Source organism: Tripterygium wilfordii, chromosome 10, assembly GCF_013401445.1.
Source record: "Tripterygium wilfordii isolate XIE 37 chromosome 10, ASM1340144v1, whole genome shotgun sequence".
Taxonomy (NCBI): Eukaryota; Viridiplantae; Streptophyta; class Magnoliopsida; order Celastrales; family Celastraceae; genus Tripterygium; species Tripterygium wilfordii.
The window spans coordinates 4614762-4634443 of NC_052241.1; the positions used below are offsets into that span (position 1 = coordinate 4614762).

The 19682-nt window shown below is 37.3% G+C and overlaps 3 protein-coding genes and 1 long non-coding RNA gene across 4 annotated transcripts; all 4 read right to left on the reverse strand.

Annotated features, from left to right (window-relative positions):
- Positions 1-681: 681 nt before the first annotated feature.
- LOC120007705 (acyl carrier protein 2, mitochondrial-like) lies at positions 682-3579 on the reverse strand. Its single transcript, XM_038858101.1, has 2 exons — positions 3259-3579; positions 682-1118 (listed from the first exon to the last, which is right to left on the reverse strand). Exons 1-2 carry the CDS (start codon positions 3481-3483, stop codon positions 942-944), a joined length of 402 nt encoding a protein of 133 aa, XP_038714029.1. The 5' UTR covers positions 3484-3579; the 3' UTR covers positions 682-941.
- A 4516-nt stretch (positions 3580-8095) lies between these two features.
- LOC120007282 lies at positions 8096-9637 on the reverse strand. The gene is made up of 3 exons (XM_038857483.1): positions 9620-9637; positions 9498-9568; positions 8096-9395 (listed from the first exon to the last, which is right to left on the reverse strand). Exons 1-3 carry the CDS (start codon positions 9635-9637, stop codon positions 8096-8098), a joined length of 1389 nt encoding a protein of 462 aa, XP_038713411.1.
- A 32-nt stretch (positions 9638-9669) lies between these two features.
- On the reverse strand, positions 9670-10765 carry LOC120006959. Its single transcript, XR_005470117.1, has 4 exons — positions 10672-10765; positions 10480-10581; positions 10341-10400; positions 9670-9797 (listed from the first exon to the last, which is right to left on the reverse strand). It is a non-coding gene; the product is annotated as an uncharacterized LOC120006959 (long non-coding RNA).
- A 6208-nt stretch (positions 10766-16973) lies between these two features.
- LOC120007181 (zinc finger BED domain-containing protein RICESLEEPER 2-like) lies at positions 16974-18401 on the reverse strand. The gene is made up of 2 exons (XM_038857373.1): positions 17452-18401; positions 16974-17348 (listed from the first exon to the last, which is right to left on the reverse strand). The coding sequence occupies exons 1-2, from the start codon at positions 18370-18372 to the stop codon at positions 17310-17312; spliced, it is 960 nt and encodes a 319-aa protein (XP_038713301.1). The 5' UTR covers positions 18373-18401; the 3' UTR covers positions 16974-17309.
- Positions 18402-19682: the final 1281 nt, after the last annotated feature.

Sequence of the window (19682 nt, forward strand, 5' to 3'; positions counted from 1 at the left end):
TTGAAACCAAATCGATTGATCGGTTTTTTTCTTATAAAGTTTACACATTTCTTCATTAAAAACCGAATACTTGATCAGTTTAATTTATTTCAAAAAAAACTGATCACGAACACCCTTATTTCAGAGGCTGCAATAGTGCAATTTTTAGGGGACTATGGTGGGGAATTAATAAAGCAAATGTGGAAGAAGACCAAGACTTGGGCAGCTTAATGTTTTATTTCTGCTGCGTTGACGATCACTTTCCTCGACTTTCAAAGTCTTCTTCAAGTCCATTTGGACAGCAGTATCCGCAGCTCTAATCCTCCCCTCCAATAAAAGACTTTTAGTGATGCGATGAAGAGCTGTATCAGCCAATGGTGATAGCAGACAAAATGATGCAATGGAGAGCTGTATCAGCCAATGGTGATAGACCACGTGTCAAGTCACACTTTTGCAGGCCCTGATCATGAAAACAAAATTTTAATTTTGGTTTGGACAGGTTTTGGCCCATTGGGTCCACAACCAAGCCCAATAGACTTGAACATTCAATGTTTTGAGTTTTCACAAGACAGACAAGAAGTGGGTGAATGAGGGAGGGTAAAAATGGATTCAAATTTCAAGGATTAATAAACATATTTATTGAAATAGAATAGCCATTCTAATTTTCCAAAATGAGAATTGTTTAAAACAAACAAGGTATAATTACAAGAAGTTGCATTCTCTTCTTTCTTTCATGCATAAAAGCAAATGAGCTATAATATTTTAATGAAATGAAATGTCTGTTGTAAAATGGTTACAACCAGTGGACTTGCCATCAAGCAAGCAATTTGTCATCATCATTATCCGAGCCTTTAATCGAGAAAACAAGAAGGAAACAAAACCAAGATCAAAGTTCTAACTTATCACTTATTCATCCAATCCCTCTCTAGAGAGGAAATTTAAAACTGATACTCATACGGCCACTACTTCGCCTGAGGATGAGAAGCAATGAAATCAACGGCAAGATTAATTGAGTTGATCTTGTCTGCTTCATTATCTGGGATTTCAAATCCAAACTCTTCTTCAAGCGCCATCAAAATCTCCACGGTATCTAGACTGTCTAACCCGAGATCATTCTGGAATTGGGCATTTGGGGTGACCTGCAAAGTGCAAACAACAGAGTAAGATTAGTTGTCTGTGCAAGTAGCCATGACAGACATTTAGCAGGTAATATATTTTATCTATCAAAAGGACAGATGCACAAAACATATTTCAACAATGCCCAGCCTCTAAGAAAGGAAAGCGAGGGTGAATAAGAGATCAAATTAAAATGTTCAAAAAAATGAAAGGTTAAACTTAAAATGTTCATTTGCCAACAAATTTGGCTACAAGATTTTCGGCTGTACTATTCATTTGTATCCAGTTATTGTTGTCATTAAAAAGCTACATACTCCATTCTTCTGTCACATTGTTTAGCCCATTCTGTCAAACCCAAAATGATGCACACAAGTAACACAATACTGTATACAAAAAAAAAATCGAGATAAATGATGCACACAAATTTGGTAAAGAGGAGACGAGGATCCTTAGGTTCATCTATCAGGGGTTACAGCCCCAGTGCCCCAATCAATACACTTATTTTTCTATTTAAAAAGAAACAACATAAATATAAACTTAACAAATGCCTGATTGATCAGATCCAATCAACTAAGTGTATCAAAAAGTTTTCAAGGACCCATCATCAAAACATCAACGAGAACAATAACAGTGTGATTTATATCACTATTTGTATTTGAATGGGAAAAAGATTTATTAAAGCAACAAGGTGAAGGAGGTCCATAAAGAATATCATTATATCATTATTCTTTAAAAAAAACAATGAAAAAGGGCGTACATATTCCATCAAGATGTCCTTACTCCTCAGTTCCTTCTATTCTCCGGAACCGGACCCCCCCCCCCCCCCCCCCCTCCCCCAACTTAAGGATGGCAAATAAATACAAACCTGATTTCTTTTTCCATCATGCACTAAATTTTGGGATAAATAAACTGTATCCGAGAAGTATACAAGGGGATTAACCAAATGCAGTGTAAAGTTAAAACATGTGAAATTCAAAATGAAAATTCCGAAGGACCAAACTTAATGATGACGAAAACAAACAAAATTCCCTCAAAAAACACAGATCAGGCCATCTCTAAAACCTCACGTCATTGCTAGCCCTAGAGTTTCTATCCTCTCACAAACAACAAATGAAGAGCCATCCTCCATACAAATTTCAAATCAGAGATTCTGAATTCAAAGCTCAACTTGACAACATATCTTCTCCTTTTCATCCAAAATTGAAACAAACAGTATAAGATGAGAAACAACACACGCTCTCCACATCCATTCTGTACATTTTTTTCAATGGAAAAAAGCATATATAGACAAAAACCTAGACTCAAAGAAGCTGCCCAGGAGCTCATATGAAATTCCAAGACTTTATCTCCAATGACCTGACAAAAAAAGCATATATAGACAAAAACCTAGACTCAAAGAAGCTGCCCAGGAGCTCTTATGAACTTTATCTCCAATGACCTTCTGATATCAATTTTTTTTTTAAAAAAAAAAAAAAACTCAAGTTTGAATAATGAATACTGATAAACCTTCTTTCTTTCCAAAACTGAAAACCCAAAGAACCAACACAAAACACATTGAGATCTCTAAATAAGAAGTAAAATAAGAACGGCATGACCCGAAGTCCACCAAGCATGATAATTAAATTTCAACAAGGCACTCTACTGTATCTAAAAAGATGATATACGGAGTTCATAAAACATTAAAATCTTATGCACCACTTTAATACCCAATAAAGCAAACAGAAACTATAACCCTTTAAGAAGTTCTCTAGTTTTCAGATTTTCTCCATTAGACAATAAGAAAATTTCTGTAAACCGAACCATCCATAATTAAACTACAAAAATGTATAACTGGAAGCTTCCTATAAGCTCACATGCTACATTGTTATCGGCCAGATGGCATACCAAATAATCATCTACAGCCCAAAACCTCACCTCGGAGGGATCAAGTACCATGGAATTTTTAAAAAACCGTCTTCTCTCAGAAATCGAAATGAAAGAGTTCACATCCATTTCTTCTTCTTCTTCTTTTCCGATAAACAAAAAGAGAGCAGAGGCGTATAAATCCCATATTTGCAAAAGATAAAAAACCATCGCACTCCCTGTGACGCGACCAAGCATACTAGCCAAGCACGATCCATAAGTAAATAAAAATAATAAAAGCTACAATAATAAAGCTATGACCTTGGAGGGTTCAACTTTCTGGAAGTTCTTGACGACGTTGACGACGCGATCTGTGACCTCAGATTTGTCAAGGAAAGAGCCCCTGACCTCCTCGGAGAAGCGGCGGCGTATCGCATTGAAAGAGAGCGAGAAAAGGTTGCTCCTGCTACAAGGGCTACGGCTTTGTGGCACGGCGGTTACGTGCACTCTGAGATACTTGAGCAAAGCACCACCCCTAGCCGCCATTGATCAGTTGAGAGATGGTGAGGAACGTTTCTGGTACCCTGAGGGAGAGAGACACCCAGGAAGACGGATTCTTGGGGCAGACCGGATTTGGAGGGTTTGGAAACGGCCGATGAACCCATTGAATAGGGCCCATTAGGCCCAATTTCTCTGTAACCTGGCAGCCCTATTAATATTTCTGTAGAACCGTTTATTTATTTATTTATTTTCAATTGAAACTTACATTAATTGAAGGGAAAAAAAAGGGTACAAAACTACTTTACAAGAAAAAACTGAAGAAAAAATCCATTAATTGAAGAAAAAATTCACATGAGAACAAAGTTACAAACTTAATCAGTAACATAAGACGAGCTTCCAAATAAACATAGATAGAATGCATCTCTAAAATAGTGCGGCCATTTTGACCTAAAAGTAGGTCATCCGCAAAGGATTTACACGATATCAACTCAACAAACACCAATCTACATTTAAACAAACAGAAAAATAAGATCGGGTCAAGCTTGTCAGAATCAATTTGGTTGATAGGGAGACATGCAAGCACAGAGTTCCCAATGTATGATCAGGGCCAAAATGTTTCTATTCAATTGCAAGTAATGCAATGGTGTTTCTTACTTTCTTTTACTAGTAAAAGAAAAACAAGATAAATGGAGTCCAGTCCTACAATATATTAGTATGGCATTCATTTTGCTTTCTTTCGAATGAGACAATTACTAATAAGGAGATAATTGGAAAGCATGTTCCAATAAGGACAGCCTAAGAAAATTCAATAATAAAGACATAATTCATTAAATTACTTATATACCCTTTTTCATTTAATAAAATTACAAAGTCGGGACCTTTTTTTTTCTTTTTTTAAACGAAACTTTAAAATGATTTATCGCTCAGAAATATATGATGGATTTTAAAATAAAAATTATATATTCTAAATCAGCATGAAAAACTCTTTGAAATAAGATCAGTAATCGATAAATTTTGAAATGAAAATATCTCGCATATAAATTTAATTTAGTGTGGATAATTTTCAAATTCTTTGACCAAATTATCCTTTTCGTAGCATGTCAATTAGTTGTTACTAATAGGTCATAATTCCGAGCAAACTTTCTCTAATAACCAGTGAGTCCTAGAAAGTCATGCAAGGCGTCCGCCAAGCTTGCATTGCCTCAATTTTATTAAGGATCCAGATGTACTCTGCTCCTTCAAATAATATGGCCTATCCATAATTGTTTATAAAAATCAAATCAACTTGGAGCGGTGGTGCTAAAATAATAGAATTACACTCAACTATTGACAGAGAACAAACATGGAACATCGTTGCATTACAAATATGAACAAAGCTTTCTTTTTTTTTTTTTTTTGGAAAAGTCGGATGATTTTTATTAATAAATATATTAATAACTAAGGAGATCAAAGAACAATTGGTCCCAACAAGACATAGGTTCCAAGTCTAAGAACCAAACAAACATGGACCCAAAAGACAAGAACCGAAAGGCACCACTAATGAAAAGAGGAAGAGAAAGGCAAGCAGAGAACAAAATCTCAGAATCCACGGAACAAAGACCAAGCATGGAGCTCAAAGTCTCAGAATCTGGGGACAACACTTGCAATGGTGTTATTTTATCTGGGCCAACAAATATGTATGAGGTTTTGTGTTTTGTTGATATGGCTGTATTGGGAGATGTGTTTTGCTGGTGTGGTTGTATTGAAAGATTGTGTTTTGGTGTAGTTTTATTGTGCATAATATGGAGGGCATGAGAATTTGTTGGCCTTCATGTTGGGTGGGAAGGAAAAATATATAGGAATTTGTGTTTTGCTGATGTGGTTACATTGAGAGATGTGTTTTGTTGATACGGTTGTATTGAGATACGTGTTTGACTTGACTTTTTATGTAATAGAGATGGGACCCAGGCTTGATTTTTGGTGGCCCAACAAATTGTTCCCATTGCAATTGCTCAAACCCCATTTGAAGAAACCAGTAGAACAACATTTCAACTAACAGGTAGAAACTAATTTAACCCAAGTAGATCGAAAGACAGATCATTATATCAAATTATCAACTAGCGTAGAGGCACACGCCAAACCATATCAGTAGCGGAGATTTTTCAATTCTTGACATGGTTCATAAGCAAGTGGCTATGCCTATCATGAAAGGCAAAACAAATGACCTACTGTACATGTGAATTGATGTCCATATTACACAACCTGCAATTGCACAACCATATCATATCAGATGATTTCCTGATAAGTAATAACCAAAAAACAAAGCACTTCATGGAACACCCTCCTTTCTCCAATCTCAAGCAATAATTGCATTCAATGATGAAACCCTTTTCTCTAGGGTATACCTGGCTAAGCGATTCGGAACAAACAAACCCAATTTGTTAGCGCGTATGTTTTACATCCAGATCCAGTAAATGGAAGCATATAGGGTTAGAAATGCTGATAATTTTTAAAGAACAAATGAGCTCAGACTTCACTCGTTTTCTAAATTACGAAGCTATAGGCCCTTTGCTAATTCTTATCAGATTGGTACTAATAATTAAAGAAAAAGGCATCGGGGTACAATTATGAACAAACAATTTTTTCTTAGGCCGGACTCTTTCTTTGGCAATAGAGGTCAGGTCAGCCTAAAACTCCTTCCTGATCCGGTTGTCCTAACCTCAAAAATAAAATTGGTCAATGAACCCGATGGTCGTGGGACGACCACGAGCATTTCGACGCTCAAGTAAGTCTTCAAGATTATCACCAATCTTAATAATCACAAAATAGAGCTTAAACTTTACCTTGATTGTCTCTTCTCTTTATATAGTAGACGACTTGAGTGCTTACCCGTCCAGTCCGGCTGATTAGCATGGGATTACCAAATTAGTTACCTAATTTGGTAGCCTATCGTGGACGAAAATCATGGGGCGCGCCTAATAAACTTGAGCCACATGTCTATCATGGATAATTACATTTGCCTCCCAAAGGCCCGTTTAGACTTGTCTGAACCAGTGTTATCAGACTCGACCCGCGCATCGACCCATGAAAATAAATTTTGAAGGTTCAACCGGTTAACCCGAAGGGTTAAGGGTTGAACCGCATATTTTTTTAATTAATTTATTAATTATTTATAAATAATTAATAATAGTATAATTCTATGAAAATAAAAAAATGTATATCTCAATTCTCAAGTTCTCAACTACAAAAATGAACTCTGTAATCCAAAAATCACAAATTCCCAATACAAACATAAACCCCATAACCTAAACATTAAAAATCCAACATCCAAAATACAAATATAAACTCCATAATCCATAATTATTAATCAAAACTCATAAGTCCAAACACAAACTCCATAATCCAACATTCAAATTCAAACATAAACTCCATATGAGTTCATAATCCAAACATAAAAAGTCCAACACTCCAACATCCAAATAAAAACACAAACTAAATAATTCAAAGTCCATAGATAAAAGTTAAAAACAAATAATGCAACATCCAACAAGTCAAATAAATAATGATATAATGCTCATTCACGTGGAACATCAAACTGAGTAAAGCCATATTGAGTCCCTCCATCAAAGTTCTCATGATGCTCAGTGCTTGTTACATTATCAAATCCAAATGTATCAGTCACCTGCTCTGTGATTCTTCCATGATCAAATCCAAATGTATTAGTCACCACGTTAGAAGTAGATCCTTCAACTCTAACTTCAAATGGATCCACCTCTTCACCTTCATCATCCAATTCTTCTCCAAAGAGTTTGAAACTCATCTACATTGATTAAAGTAAAACAAAAGATTAAGTGTATAAGAGATACATGAAAGTAGTAAAGTGTAAATAGAATTAAACTTGATATAAAGAAAATACTACCATCTTGGAGTTCTTGTGCATGGTTTTGAGCGCTACAACTTGCCAAATTTTGTCTAAAATCTTCAATTTCTTCAACGGTCAAAAATGGAGGTTCCTCCTCCAACACCCAAAGTTCATTCGAGTTAAAGTCTTCAAAATCAATAGGATCGTAGTTACGACCCTTCCAATAATTACTACATAAAAAAAATTCATTTTCAAATACAACTTGGTAGTGTAAAATATAAACTATAAAAGTTGACAATAGTTAAAACTTAAAAGTAAAGCTCAACATAAGTAAAAGGTATTAATTTTACCGTTGTTGTAGCCTTAAGTTGTACAGCACATAAACGAGATCATTGAGTCTTTGATGTTCCAACCTATTTCTCTTTTTTGTATGTATATGCTCAAATGCACTCTAGTTTCTTTCACAACCCGAAGCACTGCAAGTTTGACTCAATACTCGAATGGCAAGCTTTTGTAAGTTTGGTGCGCTACTTCCAAATAGAACCCACCATTGATCTACAAAATATAAATACTAAGATAAAAAATGTAGAGACCCAAAATAAAGTATAGTTCAAATTTAAAACAATTTTTAAAACTTGCATGGAAGCATTGCATTCCGATCAGAAATAGCTGAAATCCTTCCAAAATCCCCTTCTACATTTTTGAAGATTGTCATTTCCCTTGTTAAGTTGGCTCGTAAGGCGAGTTGTCCATGTGCATACCTTTCAATGACATCTGCTAACCCCGAGATTGTATGTCTATGCTTGGCCATCTCATTCACATCATATTGGTTATCCAATAACCGGCAGCATGGAGATTTGTATGAAGTTGGCTATCCCACCGACTATCAATGATCCTTATGTAAGGTGCAACCCTTCTCTTCCTCCTTTCAAATCTCTTTAAAATTTCACCTCTAGCTTTCCAAATTGCAGCATACATATAACCCATAGCCGACCTATTTTCACTATCAACCAACCTCAACACACGAACTAGAGGCTTGGTTATGTAAACAATGGTGGCACTTTCTTTCCAAAATGATGAATCCAATACAAGGTCAGTAAATTTCTTCCCTTTACTATCTCTTGAATATGTTGATTGCATCCATTCCTTACATGTCACCATTTGACGCAAGGCATCCTTTTGCGACAAAATACTTTCCAAAGCAATAAAGTTAGTAGCAAACCGTGTGGGGGCGGGACGAAGAATTTCTCTACCACCAGTGTGCTCTCTCATCAAATGCAAAACGAAAGTATGATTATAAACATACTTTGTTATCTTGGCAGCATGAAACACACACTCACTAACCTCCCCCAATTTACCATTATCCTGTAACATCAAGTTCAAACAATGGGCGGCACAAGGAGACCAATAAAGTGTAGGAAATTCCTGCTCTAGCAACCTTCCAGCAGCAACATAATTAGCTGCGTTATCAGTCACCATATGCACCACATTTTCAGCACCAACAAAAAGTACAACTTCTCTAAACAAACTATATAAAACATTAGCAGTCTTAGAAGCTTCAGTGGCATCAATAGATTTCAAGAATACTGTACCTTTTGGACAATATACCAGAAAATTAATTAGTGTTCTTCTGCACTGATCAGTCCATCCATCAGCCATTATTGTACATCCCGTTTCTTTCCAAATCGCACGAAAATTTTCAACAAAGTTTCTAACTTCTGCAACATTCTTTGTCAATAGATGTCCACGCATGTCATGGAAGCTAGGCCCTTTGTAACCAGCACCCATACTAGCAATAGCATCAATGGCATGTTGATAAAATTTAGAATTTACCGCATTAAATGGGAGGCAGGCATCAATCAACCATTTTGACATAGCAAGATCAGTCTTCTCTTTAGCTTCTTTAGTTTGCAATGCACTTTTGATAGTTGGTTGAGCACCTGCAGAAGTCCTTGGCATGAAATAAGATTTCAGGCCAACCGTTCTTGATTTTGATTGGGTCTTCTGACTTTGGGTGCTCCGTTGACTTCCTCTAATATTAACATCGCTTCGACTCACTTGACGTGGAGGTAATGTCTCTTGAACTTCATCATCACATTCCTCTTGCTGCTCATGCCTAAATGGAGATTGCTCATCATACAAAGTCTGGTGATTTCTTTTTTTTGGTAGAAACCTCTTCAATAGCCATCTTCATTTGGAATTGGACATCTGGAGATACTTTTTTACAATCCTCAACACCACCACCCTTAATCCCCGACAAATGGTATTTGACTCAATTGATACCTCTACCTAGGAAAACTTTGTCACAGAATAAGCATTTTAACCTCTTCTTCTGTGTACCTCCTCCGTCTGTTTCATAAAGCTCTACACAATGCTTCCAAGCTGGATCATTTTTTCCTCTAACTGAACTTTGTACAGGCACGATGAAGTTGAAGTAGGGTTAGATGTGGATCCTGTAGTTGATGGTCCTGATGATGGTGTAGATGACATTTTAAAATAAAGTAATGAACATTAATCCCTGCAAGTTCAAGTTAAACCAAACATCAGATATGAAAAAGTTGAACGAACTAATGAAGTAATCACAACATCATTCTCAAGTCTCGAAACTGATCTCAATTGAGTTATGAATAAGTTTACACTTTTTCTTCCACATTTTCAAATTTTAAAGGGAAAACAGGACAAAATTTGATTAATATTTTTCTTTGGGAAACTCCTATAGACTATAGTCCTATGGGCTATAACACCAAAGTCCAAACTCATATGAATCTCAATCAATTCAGCAACGACGTTAATATTGATTACTTAAAGTCTCAAAGTCTCAAAGTCTTTAGTCTTTACTGATAAAGAAAATTCAAACCAAAAGAACAAATTGAAATACTCAATTCAATCCAAACATGTAAAAATGAAATACAAATTAAATAAAATTATTGCATACAAATTTAGAGACTTAGAAATTCAGAGAGTTAACAGACAAAGAGGCACATAAACAAATTTAGTCTTAGAGATGAGAATGAAGTGCAGAATACGTGAAGAACCATGGAAAGAAATAAAATCAACTAACCTGGAAGCCTGGAATTGAAGTTTTGATTTTTGATCTTGTCCCCAAATTCTAGGTCATCATCTGCAGAATGAAAATAGAAGAGAGATTAGAGTCGGTAGTCCGGTACTCGATAGAGGTGAGGGAGAGAGAAGAAACTCACAGAGAGAGAGATCGACCCATCGCGAGGTGAGTCTTCGTGAGAACTTCACTTCAGACTTCAGAGGGAGCAACTTTGTTCGTGCACGAGCTGACGAGCGTAACCCTGGCTAGATGAATTTGTTAGATTTTATTAATAAAAAAATCTTTCATTCAGTAAACCGAGGGTTGTAAGGGTCACGGGTCTGACGATTACCCGCGGGTTTAGGCGAGTCGTGGCGGGTTTATTGCTTGCCCTAGCTAACATAGTAACCGGCCCGGCATTCCTTGAAAATGGCGGTTGAACCGGTCCGATCGACGGGTCGGGCCGGGTCTGATAACCCTGGTCTGAACTAGGCTTTGTTATGTGGATCTGACTATGTCGTTTGGCTATTGATCTTCATTTGGTCAAGACTTCGTCTTAGTCTCCGTTCAGCCTGAAATTCATCTTGGGCTTTCTTCGGCTAATATTTCTATTTGGCCAGGATTTATAGCCGTCTGTACTCACGTTTACTTCTTCTTTGCGTGAATAGTCTTGTGTTGCTTCTTTTAATACATAAATACATTACTTCTATGTATTTTACACATTAGATAATACTCACAACTAAATACTTTGAGATAGAAAGAAAGAGAGAGAGAGTGAAAGAGGAGAGACCACGGCTTTTATTCAACGAGCACTCAATTTGGCTAAGGACCTAGCTCCCCTAAAGCCCCAGATTGGCCAAAGACTCAGCTTAACAAGAGATCGAGGAACCAGCTAGGCTAGGGACCTGGATTGGCCAAGAAGCTTCCTCTGCCCAAGGTGTTGTTTGGCCCAAGCATAGGTTGGTCTTTTTCTTGGGCATCTCACTATAAATAATGAGGTTGGTCTTTTTCTTGGGCTTCTCACTATAAATAACAAGGTTGGTCTTTTTTGGAGTTGCTATTATGCAGAAGTGCTCTTATTCCTTCTTCTGTCCATTTGCTCTTTGGTGAACTTTGTGCTTGTTAGAGCTTACGATTGCTGAGCTTTTTTGGATCAAGTCTGTTGTTTCTTACTCTTCTTGATTGGTGTTGTACTTCGTTTCCTATGGGAAAATATTCTAGTTTTGCTTGAGACATAGTGGAGCTTCATAGATGGACATAGTGGGCAGACTCTCATTGCTACTATCACTATTCTTGTTGACCAACAATACTGGAAGAAGACCTCTTACGAGAACTTAGGGAACACTCGACCCGTTATACCATGTAGGTGATTTAATGCACTCTTTGTTACTCTCACATTTCCTCTTTTTTCTTTTATTTTGGCTTTTATGTCCAACTTTTGTTTTCGCAGTGCATTCAATCCTTAAACGAGTTCCATGAAAGATCGAAGGTTGAAGAGGATCAGAAAAAAAATGATTAGGACTATCGATCAGCTCAAAGCTAATCTTTTTGTTGTCAAGGTCGAGTTGGTCAATGCCAAGTTTAGAGTCTTCAGTCAAAGGCACCGAACTAGGTGGACTGAAATTTAGCATGGTGATATGAGCCAAACGTCTCGTATTCTTTCTTGTGAGAAGGCAGTAGTTGAGAAGGCTTATGATGAAGCCTACATCGAGTATATCCAGATCTTGAAGAATGAGGAGAATATTGCCTATCACATGGGCCGTGAAGATGCTCTTTTGGATGCATATTCCTAAGGGCTTTCCTTTGTGGAACAGGACCACAACCGTTTTCCTGTGATTGTTGGGGTTCAAGAGAAGATCATTGATGTGTTATTTCCATTTAACGACACGGATCCTCCTTCAACCGTTGATGATGTTCAAGGAATGATTGGGGATGTTCCTTCTTGATCGTCCATGTTAGAGATTGAGTATTCCCCTACCTCTAAGATCGGGCAAGATGGAGTCGAGCAGTTGGCTTGGATAGAGCTGGGCAGTTCGAGTAGGATGGGACCAGACATGAAGGTTGAGATGAGGCTAGCCCGGGGCCTTCCTCTGATCCAGTAGCACCATCGATAGTCGATCTTATAGCTTAGTTTTACTGCTTTCCTTTACATTTTGAAGTTAGTCTTGGGCTTTCAGGCTGAATTTTGTAATGATCTTATGAATCAACAAATACTACTTTTGCTTCAATTCTTTTGTTAACTACCTTATGAATCAATGAAGATATTTTTGTAATGACTTTATGAATAAAAAATTTCTTTTATGGAGAACGACCAGTTTTTGTGGGCCATTGGTCTTGGCCATTCGACCCTTCTTTTAACGAGGATGGTCGGTCTCTTTGTGGACAACAGGGCTTTGGCCATTTACATCCTTTTTTAGGTAGGATGGCCAACCTCTTTGTAGAAAGTCCCATGGACTGTTGGCCTTGGCTTTTTTTGTTCAAATCTTAGTGAGAAACCCATTGGGGTTTTAATCAAACCAAGATACTTGGGAAGTCTCATGAACTTTTTTGGACTATTGGTCTTGACCTTTCTGTCCAAACCTCAATGAGAAACCCCTTCGGAAGTCCCATGGCCTTTTTTGAATTATTGGCCTTGGCCTTTTTGTCCAAACGTCAGTGAGGAAATCCTTGGATTGTTAATCAAACGCAAATTACTTGGGTAGCCCTATGGACTTTTTGTACTATTGTCCTGGACCTTTCTTTCCAAACCTTAGTAAGGAACTCCTTAGATTTTTAATCGAACCCAAGTTGCTTGGGAAGTCCCATGAGATTTTTTGGACTCTTGGCCTTAGCCTTTCTATCCAAATCTCAGGGAGAAACCTCCTGGGTTTTTAATCAAACCTAAGTTATTTGGGAAGTCTAATAGACTTTTTGGACTATTGGCCTTGGCCTTTCTATCCAAACCTCAGTGACGAACCCCTTGATTTTTAATATATATATATATATATATATATATATATGTATGTATGTATGTATGTATGTTTTTCTCTTTTTTCAATTGCATCGTTGTGAATCCAAACTTGTTTTTATTCATAGCAGAGTGAGAATATGAGGATAAGTACGCCCCATGGGCTCCCCATTTATTATAGCAACGATTATAGCATTTAAGCGTAAAACTTCCTGAGGTTCACCGAATTCCAAGGCCTCTGGATTGCTTTGCCACAAGATCCTCAATCTCGTATGCTCCAGGTTTGCTACTAGAAATCACCTTGTATAGGCCTTCCCAATTTGTCCCCAATTTGCCATCATGGGGATTCTTTGTGTTTCCCAACACTTTTCTCGGGACAAGGTTTCTCGGCTGAAAACCTCTTACCTTCACCTTTTCGTCACGTAAATTTTCTAACTCATGCTGGTATGAAACAAATTTCAATGCTGTTAGTTCTCTCTTTTCTTCTTGAAGGTCGAGGTGTAAGAGCATTGTCATTCTCTCTTTTCTTAAATGCCAATGTTCTAATACTTCGCATACCAGTTTCTAATGGGATAACAACATTCGTCCCAAAAGCAAGGGAGAAAGGCGTTTGTCCTGTCGACCTTCGAGGGGTAGTTCGTTGTGTCTAAAGCACACTTGAAAGTTCTTCCACCGACCTTCTTTTGGCATAATCAAGACACTTCTTTAGTCTATTAAGAATGATCTTGTTAGATGTATTCACCTGTCCATTCCCCTGTAGGTATACCGAGGTTGAATATTTACGCCAAAAGCATATTTTGTGGCATTGAGTTTGTGCTTGTAAGCTTCCAGCACATCAAAAATATACTAGAGGTCCGACAAATGGTCTTCCTCCCTAATGGTCTTGACAACCATGTCATCAATGTAAACTTCAGCTGTCCATCCTATCATACCTCTAAATATTTTCATGACTAGAAATTGGTAGGTTGCCCCCGCATTCTTCAGTTTGAAAGGCATTACTTTGTAGTAATAGATGCCTTTCGGAGTGATGAACGATGTATTCTCTTCATCTTCCTCATGCATGGGAATATGATGATATCCCCTGTAAGCATAAAGAAAACTCATTCTTTGACTTTCAGATGTCGAGTCCATCAGTTGATCAATCTTGGGCAATGAAAAGAGATTTTTTGGATAGGACTTGGTAAGGCCTGTGAAGTCCACACAAACTCGTTACATTTCATTCTTTTTCTTAACCACCACTATTAGGGGTGTAAAAGTCAGAACTAATCCGAAATTCAAACCGAAAAACAATCAAAAATTTTATTTTGGTTTGGTTTAGTAGTTTTCGGTGCGATCTCGGTTTAGGTTTTTTAAAATTTATGATTTTGGTTTTCGGTTCGGTTTAAAAAAATTATTAATCAAAATATGCATAATTTTTTTATATATTTCTATACTTACTATAAAAGTTTATTGACTTATTCTTTAGTTTAGACTTTTAGTTGTATACAACTTTACGCCTCTAATATAAAATTATAGATTAATCTACAGCCTCCACCTCTCAAAATCTCTCTAATCTCTACTCTATAGCGGAGATAAACCCTCCACGATTCCACCTCTTTCAGTCTCTCTAATCTCTAGGTTCTGAATTTTGTCGCTTTCCCTTGTCCCAACGATGGAACTCGAAGTCCCAATTTCTTTTAGAACTCTCATGAATTAAAGTTGCTTCCTTTAGAAATTCCTAGTGGATCTGGGTATTGGGTTTTTTTGTCTTTAATTGGCGCCAATTTTCTTCTTTGTCGATTAACCTGAGAAATGGGTTTGTTAATATGCAATCAAAACCGAGTCTTGGTGACTTACCAGAGGATTGTGTGACTTTGTTCACGGGTAATTCACTATATTTCTTTGGTTGATTTTATTTGGGAAGTGATATTGCCTAATAATTATCTGATTCTAATAGACAAAGCAACTATGGATTTGCCTAGAAAATTGGGTCTGAGAGAGATTTATGAGAGGTTTTGCAAGGCTTTAACCCTTTTGAGGTTGTTTGTCTAGAGAGAGATATGCAAGGTTCTTTTTGGTTTTAAACCAAAAGGCAAACCTAATAAAAGCAAATCAGTTCAGTTTGGTTTTTATGTCATTTCCAGGCAATTCAATTTGTGTAAAAGATAACCAAAATAATTTTGTTCTTACCTGTTTCAATTCCAACTCGAACCGAAAAAAGCTAATTTCCATCCCCAACCATCGTATTCGATAGCCATTCTAGATGATCGGTTTTGAGTTAGGCTGGATATTTAGCCTGTCGCTGTCCACCTGTTAATCAACCCTTGGCATTTCTTATGGTGTCCAAGAGAAGACCCTTATGATTCTCAATAGTAGTCCCAAAAGGGATTCTATTCTGATTCTGGTAAATTCTTACCGATGAGAAAATAAATTATCTATGTTGGACCCATCAATCTGTACTTTCTCAAGTTCCTCGGTTGACTTCTTATCTGAATCTTTCTCACCGATATTTTTTCGATAAGGGTGCTTACCTGATAGGTCTTCCTTAAGGCCCGAGTACTAGAAACCTTACTGCTATGTTCAGGCCGATCACCCTTCATATCATACATCTCTCCATTGCAAAGAAATCAGATAGTTTGGTGATAAGTTGAAGGCATGACTTCCATGGCATGAAGCCAATGCCTTCCTAGAATAGCATTGTTGATCATTCTCCCTTGCACGACAAGGAACTCTGTGTCCAGCGACTTAGCCCACATGACCATTCAGATCCTTCATAAAGGATAAACATGATTTCCATTGAACCCAACCAAGCATGTTTTTTCTGGAACAAGATCGGTCTGACTCAATCCTAACTTCTCATGGTGATCTTGAGGGTATTATTATGCACAAGCTCCATTCCAGCTAGATCCTTCTATGAGAAAGTGATGTCAACTCTAGACTTTCTCATCTTCTTTGCTAGTTGATCTTTGGTTGTTCTCATCTAGGCGATCGTACTGTTGACTAATGCCATCCGCCTTTCTCAAGTGATAATATTGATTGTTCCTTTTAGAGCATCATCATCCTGTCCCCGGCCACCAACAACTACCATAGCATTATCTCGGGTCCTCGCATTCTCAACGCCTTTATCCTTGACATACTTTGCTAGCTTTCCCTATTTTGTCAGCTCTTCTAAGTGTACCCATAAATTATTATACTCTCCAGTCATGTGGCCCACATTTATGTGGAACGCACAATACCTCTTTTTGCCCCTTCGGTTTGGGTACCCAACCAATTTTGGAGGACGGACTATTGGTGATGTTGGGTAGGGTATTGAAGGCGGAGCATTAGGTGGACGTGAAGCCGTCGTGATTTGCTCTTCACTTGCAATGGGAATCGCGTCCTGATTTACTTTTGACTTGTGTTTAAAAGTTTGACGTATTGGAATCCAAATTTCAAGCAGGTAGTGAATTGTCTTTCTTATGGCTTTAGATTGACTTGATGTATTGTTGAGATAGGTGGATACTACTAGGGTTTCAGTGGTTGAAAAACTTAAAAGCAGATATGTTTGTATAATTACTCGTACACATGTTACATTCATATAAAAAAATGATCACATTGTCGTTTCTAAAAAAAATACAATAAAAGATAATCCAACCAAGAACTCTTAAAATCACGCAAAGAAGTTTAATTAGGATCACAAAGCCTAATGATGAGATGAAGACAAATAAGAATAGGGGTGTAAACGGGCCGGGCCGAGCCGGGCTTTGCCATGCTCAGGCCCTGCCCGTTACTTTTATGAGAAGCCCGAGCTCGGCCCTAGCCCGTTAGGGCCTGTAAAACATCAACTCGAGCCCGGCCCTATGAAAAGCTCGCGGGCCCGAGCTCAGCTCGCGGGCCGCCCTTTGATAAACTTATTCAAATATAAAATCAAGTTTAAACATAATCATTAATAGTTTTACAAACCAGAGTTTACCAAATTAATTATTCATACATGATACATTCATAAAAATAAAAATAAAAAGTCCAAAAGTCCAGAAAAACACCAATTGACCATCAAATACAAAATGAAACTTTTCATTCATCCATCAAATAGGCAACACAACCTCTTGAGGCATGTCTTCGGTCTACAAAGACAAAACAAAAACAATATTAATTTTGATTTAAAAACATTGAATAAGGCTTAGTTTAAAATGACAAAACAACACAAAAATAATATTGATTACTCACTTTAGATGCTTTCTCCTTTACCCCATGCAGATTTCGAACCCAATCAGCACCACAAACTAAAGCTTGCACAGTTTCAATGGCTAAAGAAGATCGATAGCTATCAATGATTCGACCACCAGCACTAAAAGTAGCCTCTGAAGCCACTGTGCTAGCTGGTATTGCAAGAATATCACACGCCATCCTTGATAAAGTACGAAACTTGAGGTTGTTCAAACCCCACCAAGCTACGGCATCAAAGTTCATTGATTCTTCTGGTTTGCATTGATGAATACTCTCTTCCAAATAAGCATCCAATTCAGATTTTGAAGGTGGAATGCTTTCAGTTGTTCTCACAAATTGATGAAACTTAGACCATCCAGAATCTTCATTTAATTCAGTCACACAACTACCGCCACCACTAGTGAAACTACTACCACCCTCCCCACTTTGTTCAACCATACTTTCTTCAGCTCGAATTACCTCATAATACTCTTCATAAAGCGCATACAATGCTTCACGCACTTCTTTAATTTTTTCACTAACTTCCCAACATGGATAAATAATTGGAAAACAAAATTCAATCAACTTCATCTTGCATCGGGGATCTAAAACAGCAGCTATAGACATCAACAAGTTACACTCACCCCAATATTTATCAAACTTTTCATTCATTTTTAGAACCATATCCTTAATGTAGTCATTCTCATCAAGTGCTTTTGATTTCAAAACTTCTTTCACCCTATAAATCTCAGATAAAAACAGATTTGAAGTAGGGTATTCACTTCCAGACATGATATTTGTAGCCAAACTAAACACTTGGAGAATTTGACAAACATTACGAACCCTATCCCAATCTTCAAAACTTGGCAGATATTTGTATTGGGGTTCCCTTTCTTTGAAAAGAGGGAATGCATCCTTGAATTTCAATGCAATAGATAACATCTCAAATGTGGAGTTCCAACGTGTGGGACAATCCAACATCAGCTTTCTATAAGGCAACTGCAATTGTTTAACAATCTCACTAAACTTGAGAAGCCGAGAATCAGATTGTTTCACAAATTTAACACTCTCCCTAACATTATGGATGATATCTTCTACAACCCTAAGGCCATCTTGCACAAGAATATTTAATATATGTGCACAACAACGAACATGGAACAACCGACCTCCAAGCAACAACTTCTGAGTTCTAGATAATGTAGTTTTCAAAGTTCTAATAGCAACATCATTATAAGAAGCATTATCAACAGCAATAGAGTAGATTTTATTTTCAATCCTCCACTCATTCATGCATTTAAACAGAGCATCAGCAATATCAACACCTCCACGTGGAGGAGACACATTCACAAAACTAAGAACCCGCTTCTGTAATTTCCAATCGACATCAACAAAATGCCCAGTAACCACCATATAATCTATTTGTTGATTTGATCTCCAAAGATCAGTAGTCAAGCTAATTTTGTTCACATTCTTCAACGTTGCCTTCAACTTAATTTTCATCATCTCATACACAGCCATACAATCATTTTTAGCAGTAGCACGACTAATGCCCTGAAAATGTGGGGTGCTAGTTTTCATCATTAAATTAAAACCCTCTTGCCCCACAATTGTGAAAGGATGCTCATGCATGAGAATAAAATGTGCAATTGATTCTCTCATTTTTCCTTGATCATATTGAAAATTAGAAACAATACCTACTTCCTTGTTCACTGGAGATGGAATCAAGTTCAGCATCTTCTGTGATTTCAAATTTACTTTCCTTCTTGTACATCCATCTAGATGCCTCTTGAAATGAGTGGTAGTGCCTCCACTAATAACCAGCCTTGCCTTGCAATGAATGCACTCTGCTCTCTTCACTCCATCTTTCCCCATTACATCCTTGAACTCCAACCAAACTGCAGATGTTTTTTTCCTTTTCTTTGTCTCAAACAGGCCACCTTCTGCAGTCTCTTGTTGATCATCATCAATAGCAATAGGATTACTCGGATTGCTCTGTGTAGCACCAGATATTGAAATTGCAGTAGGAGAGCTTGAAACAGATTGTTGATGGGAAGACCCCAATGTTGGCATGTTCTCTAGATTTGTCATGTTCTCAGTTCTCCTATCCTATGAAGAAGAATAAGTCACTTTAATTGCAGTATAATGAAGAAGAAAATGTAATCAGACCTGAGACTGAAGAAACATAACCGAGAATGAATAAAAGGATTAAAAATAGAGAATGAAGAAACAGAACTCACTTTAACCCAACGCGG

Coding starts and splice junctions, on each gene's coding strand:
- LOC120007705 (XM_038858101.1), bottom strand. CDS start 3,483: ATGGCGGCTAGGGGTGGTGCTTTGCTCAAGTATCTCAGAGTGCACGTA. Junction 1,119..3,258: donor AGAAAGTTGAACCCTCCAAG/GTCATAGCTTTA, acceptor TGCACTTTGCAG/GTCACCCCAAATGCCCAATT.
- LOC120007282 (XM_038857483.1), bottom strand. Junction 9,396..9,497: donor GTGTTGAGGATTGTAAAAAA/GTATCTCCAGAT, acceptor ATCTCCATTTAG/GCATGAGCAGCAAGAGGAAT.
- LOC120007181 (XM_038857373.1), bottom strand. CDS start 18,372: ATGTTATCTATTGCATTGAAATTCAAGGATGCATTCCCTCTTTTCAAA. Junction 17,349..17,451: donor TAAAGGAGAAAGCATCTAAA/GTGAGTAATCAA, acceptor TTGTCTTTGTAG/ACCGAAGACATGCCTCAAGA.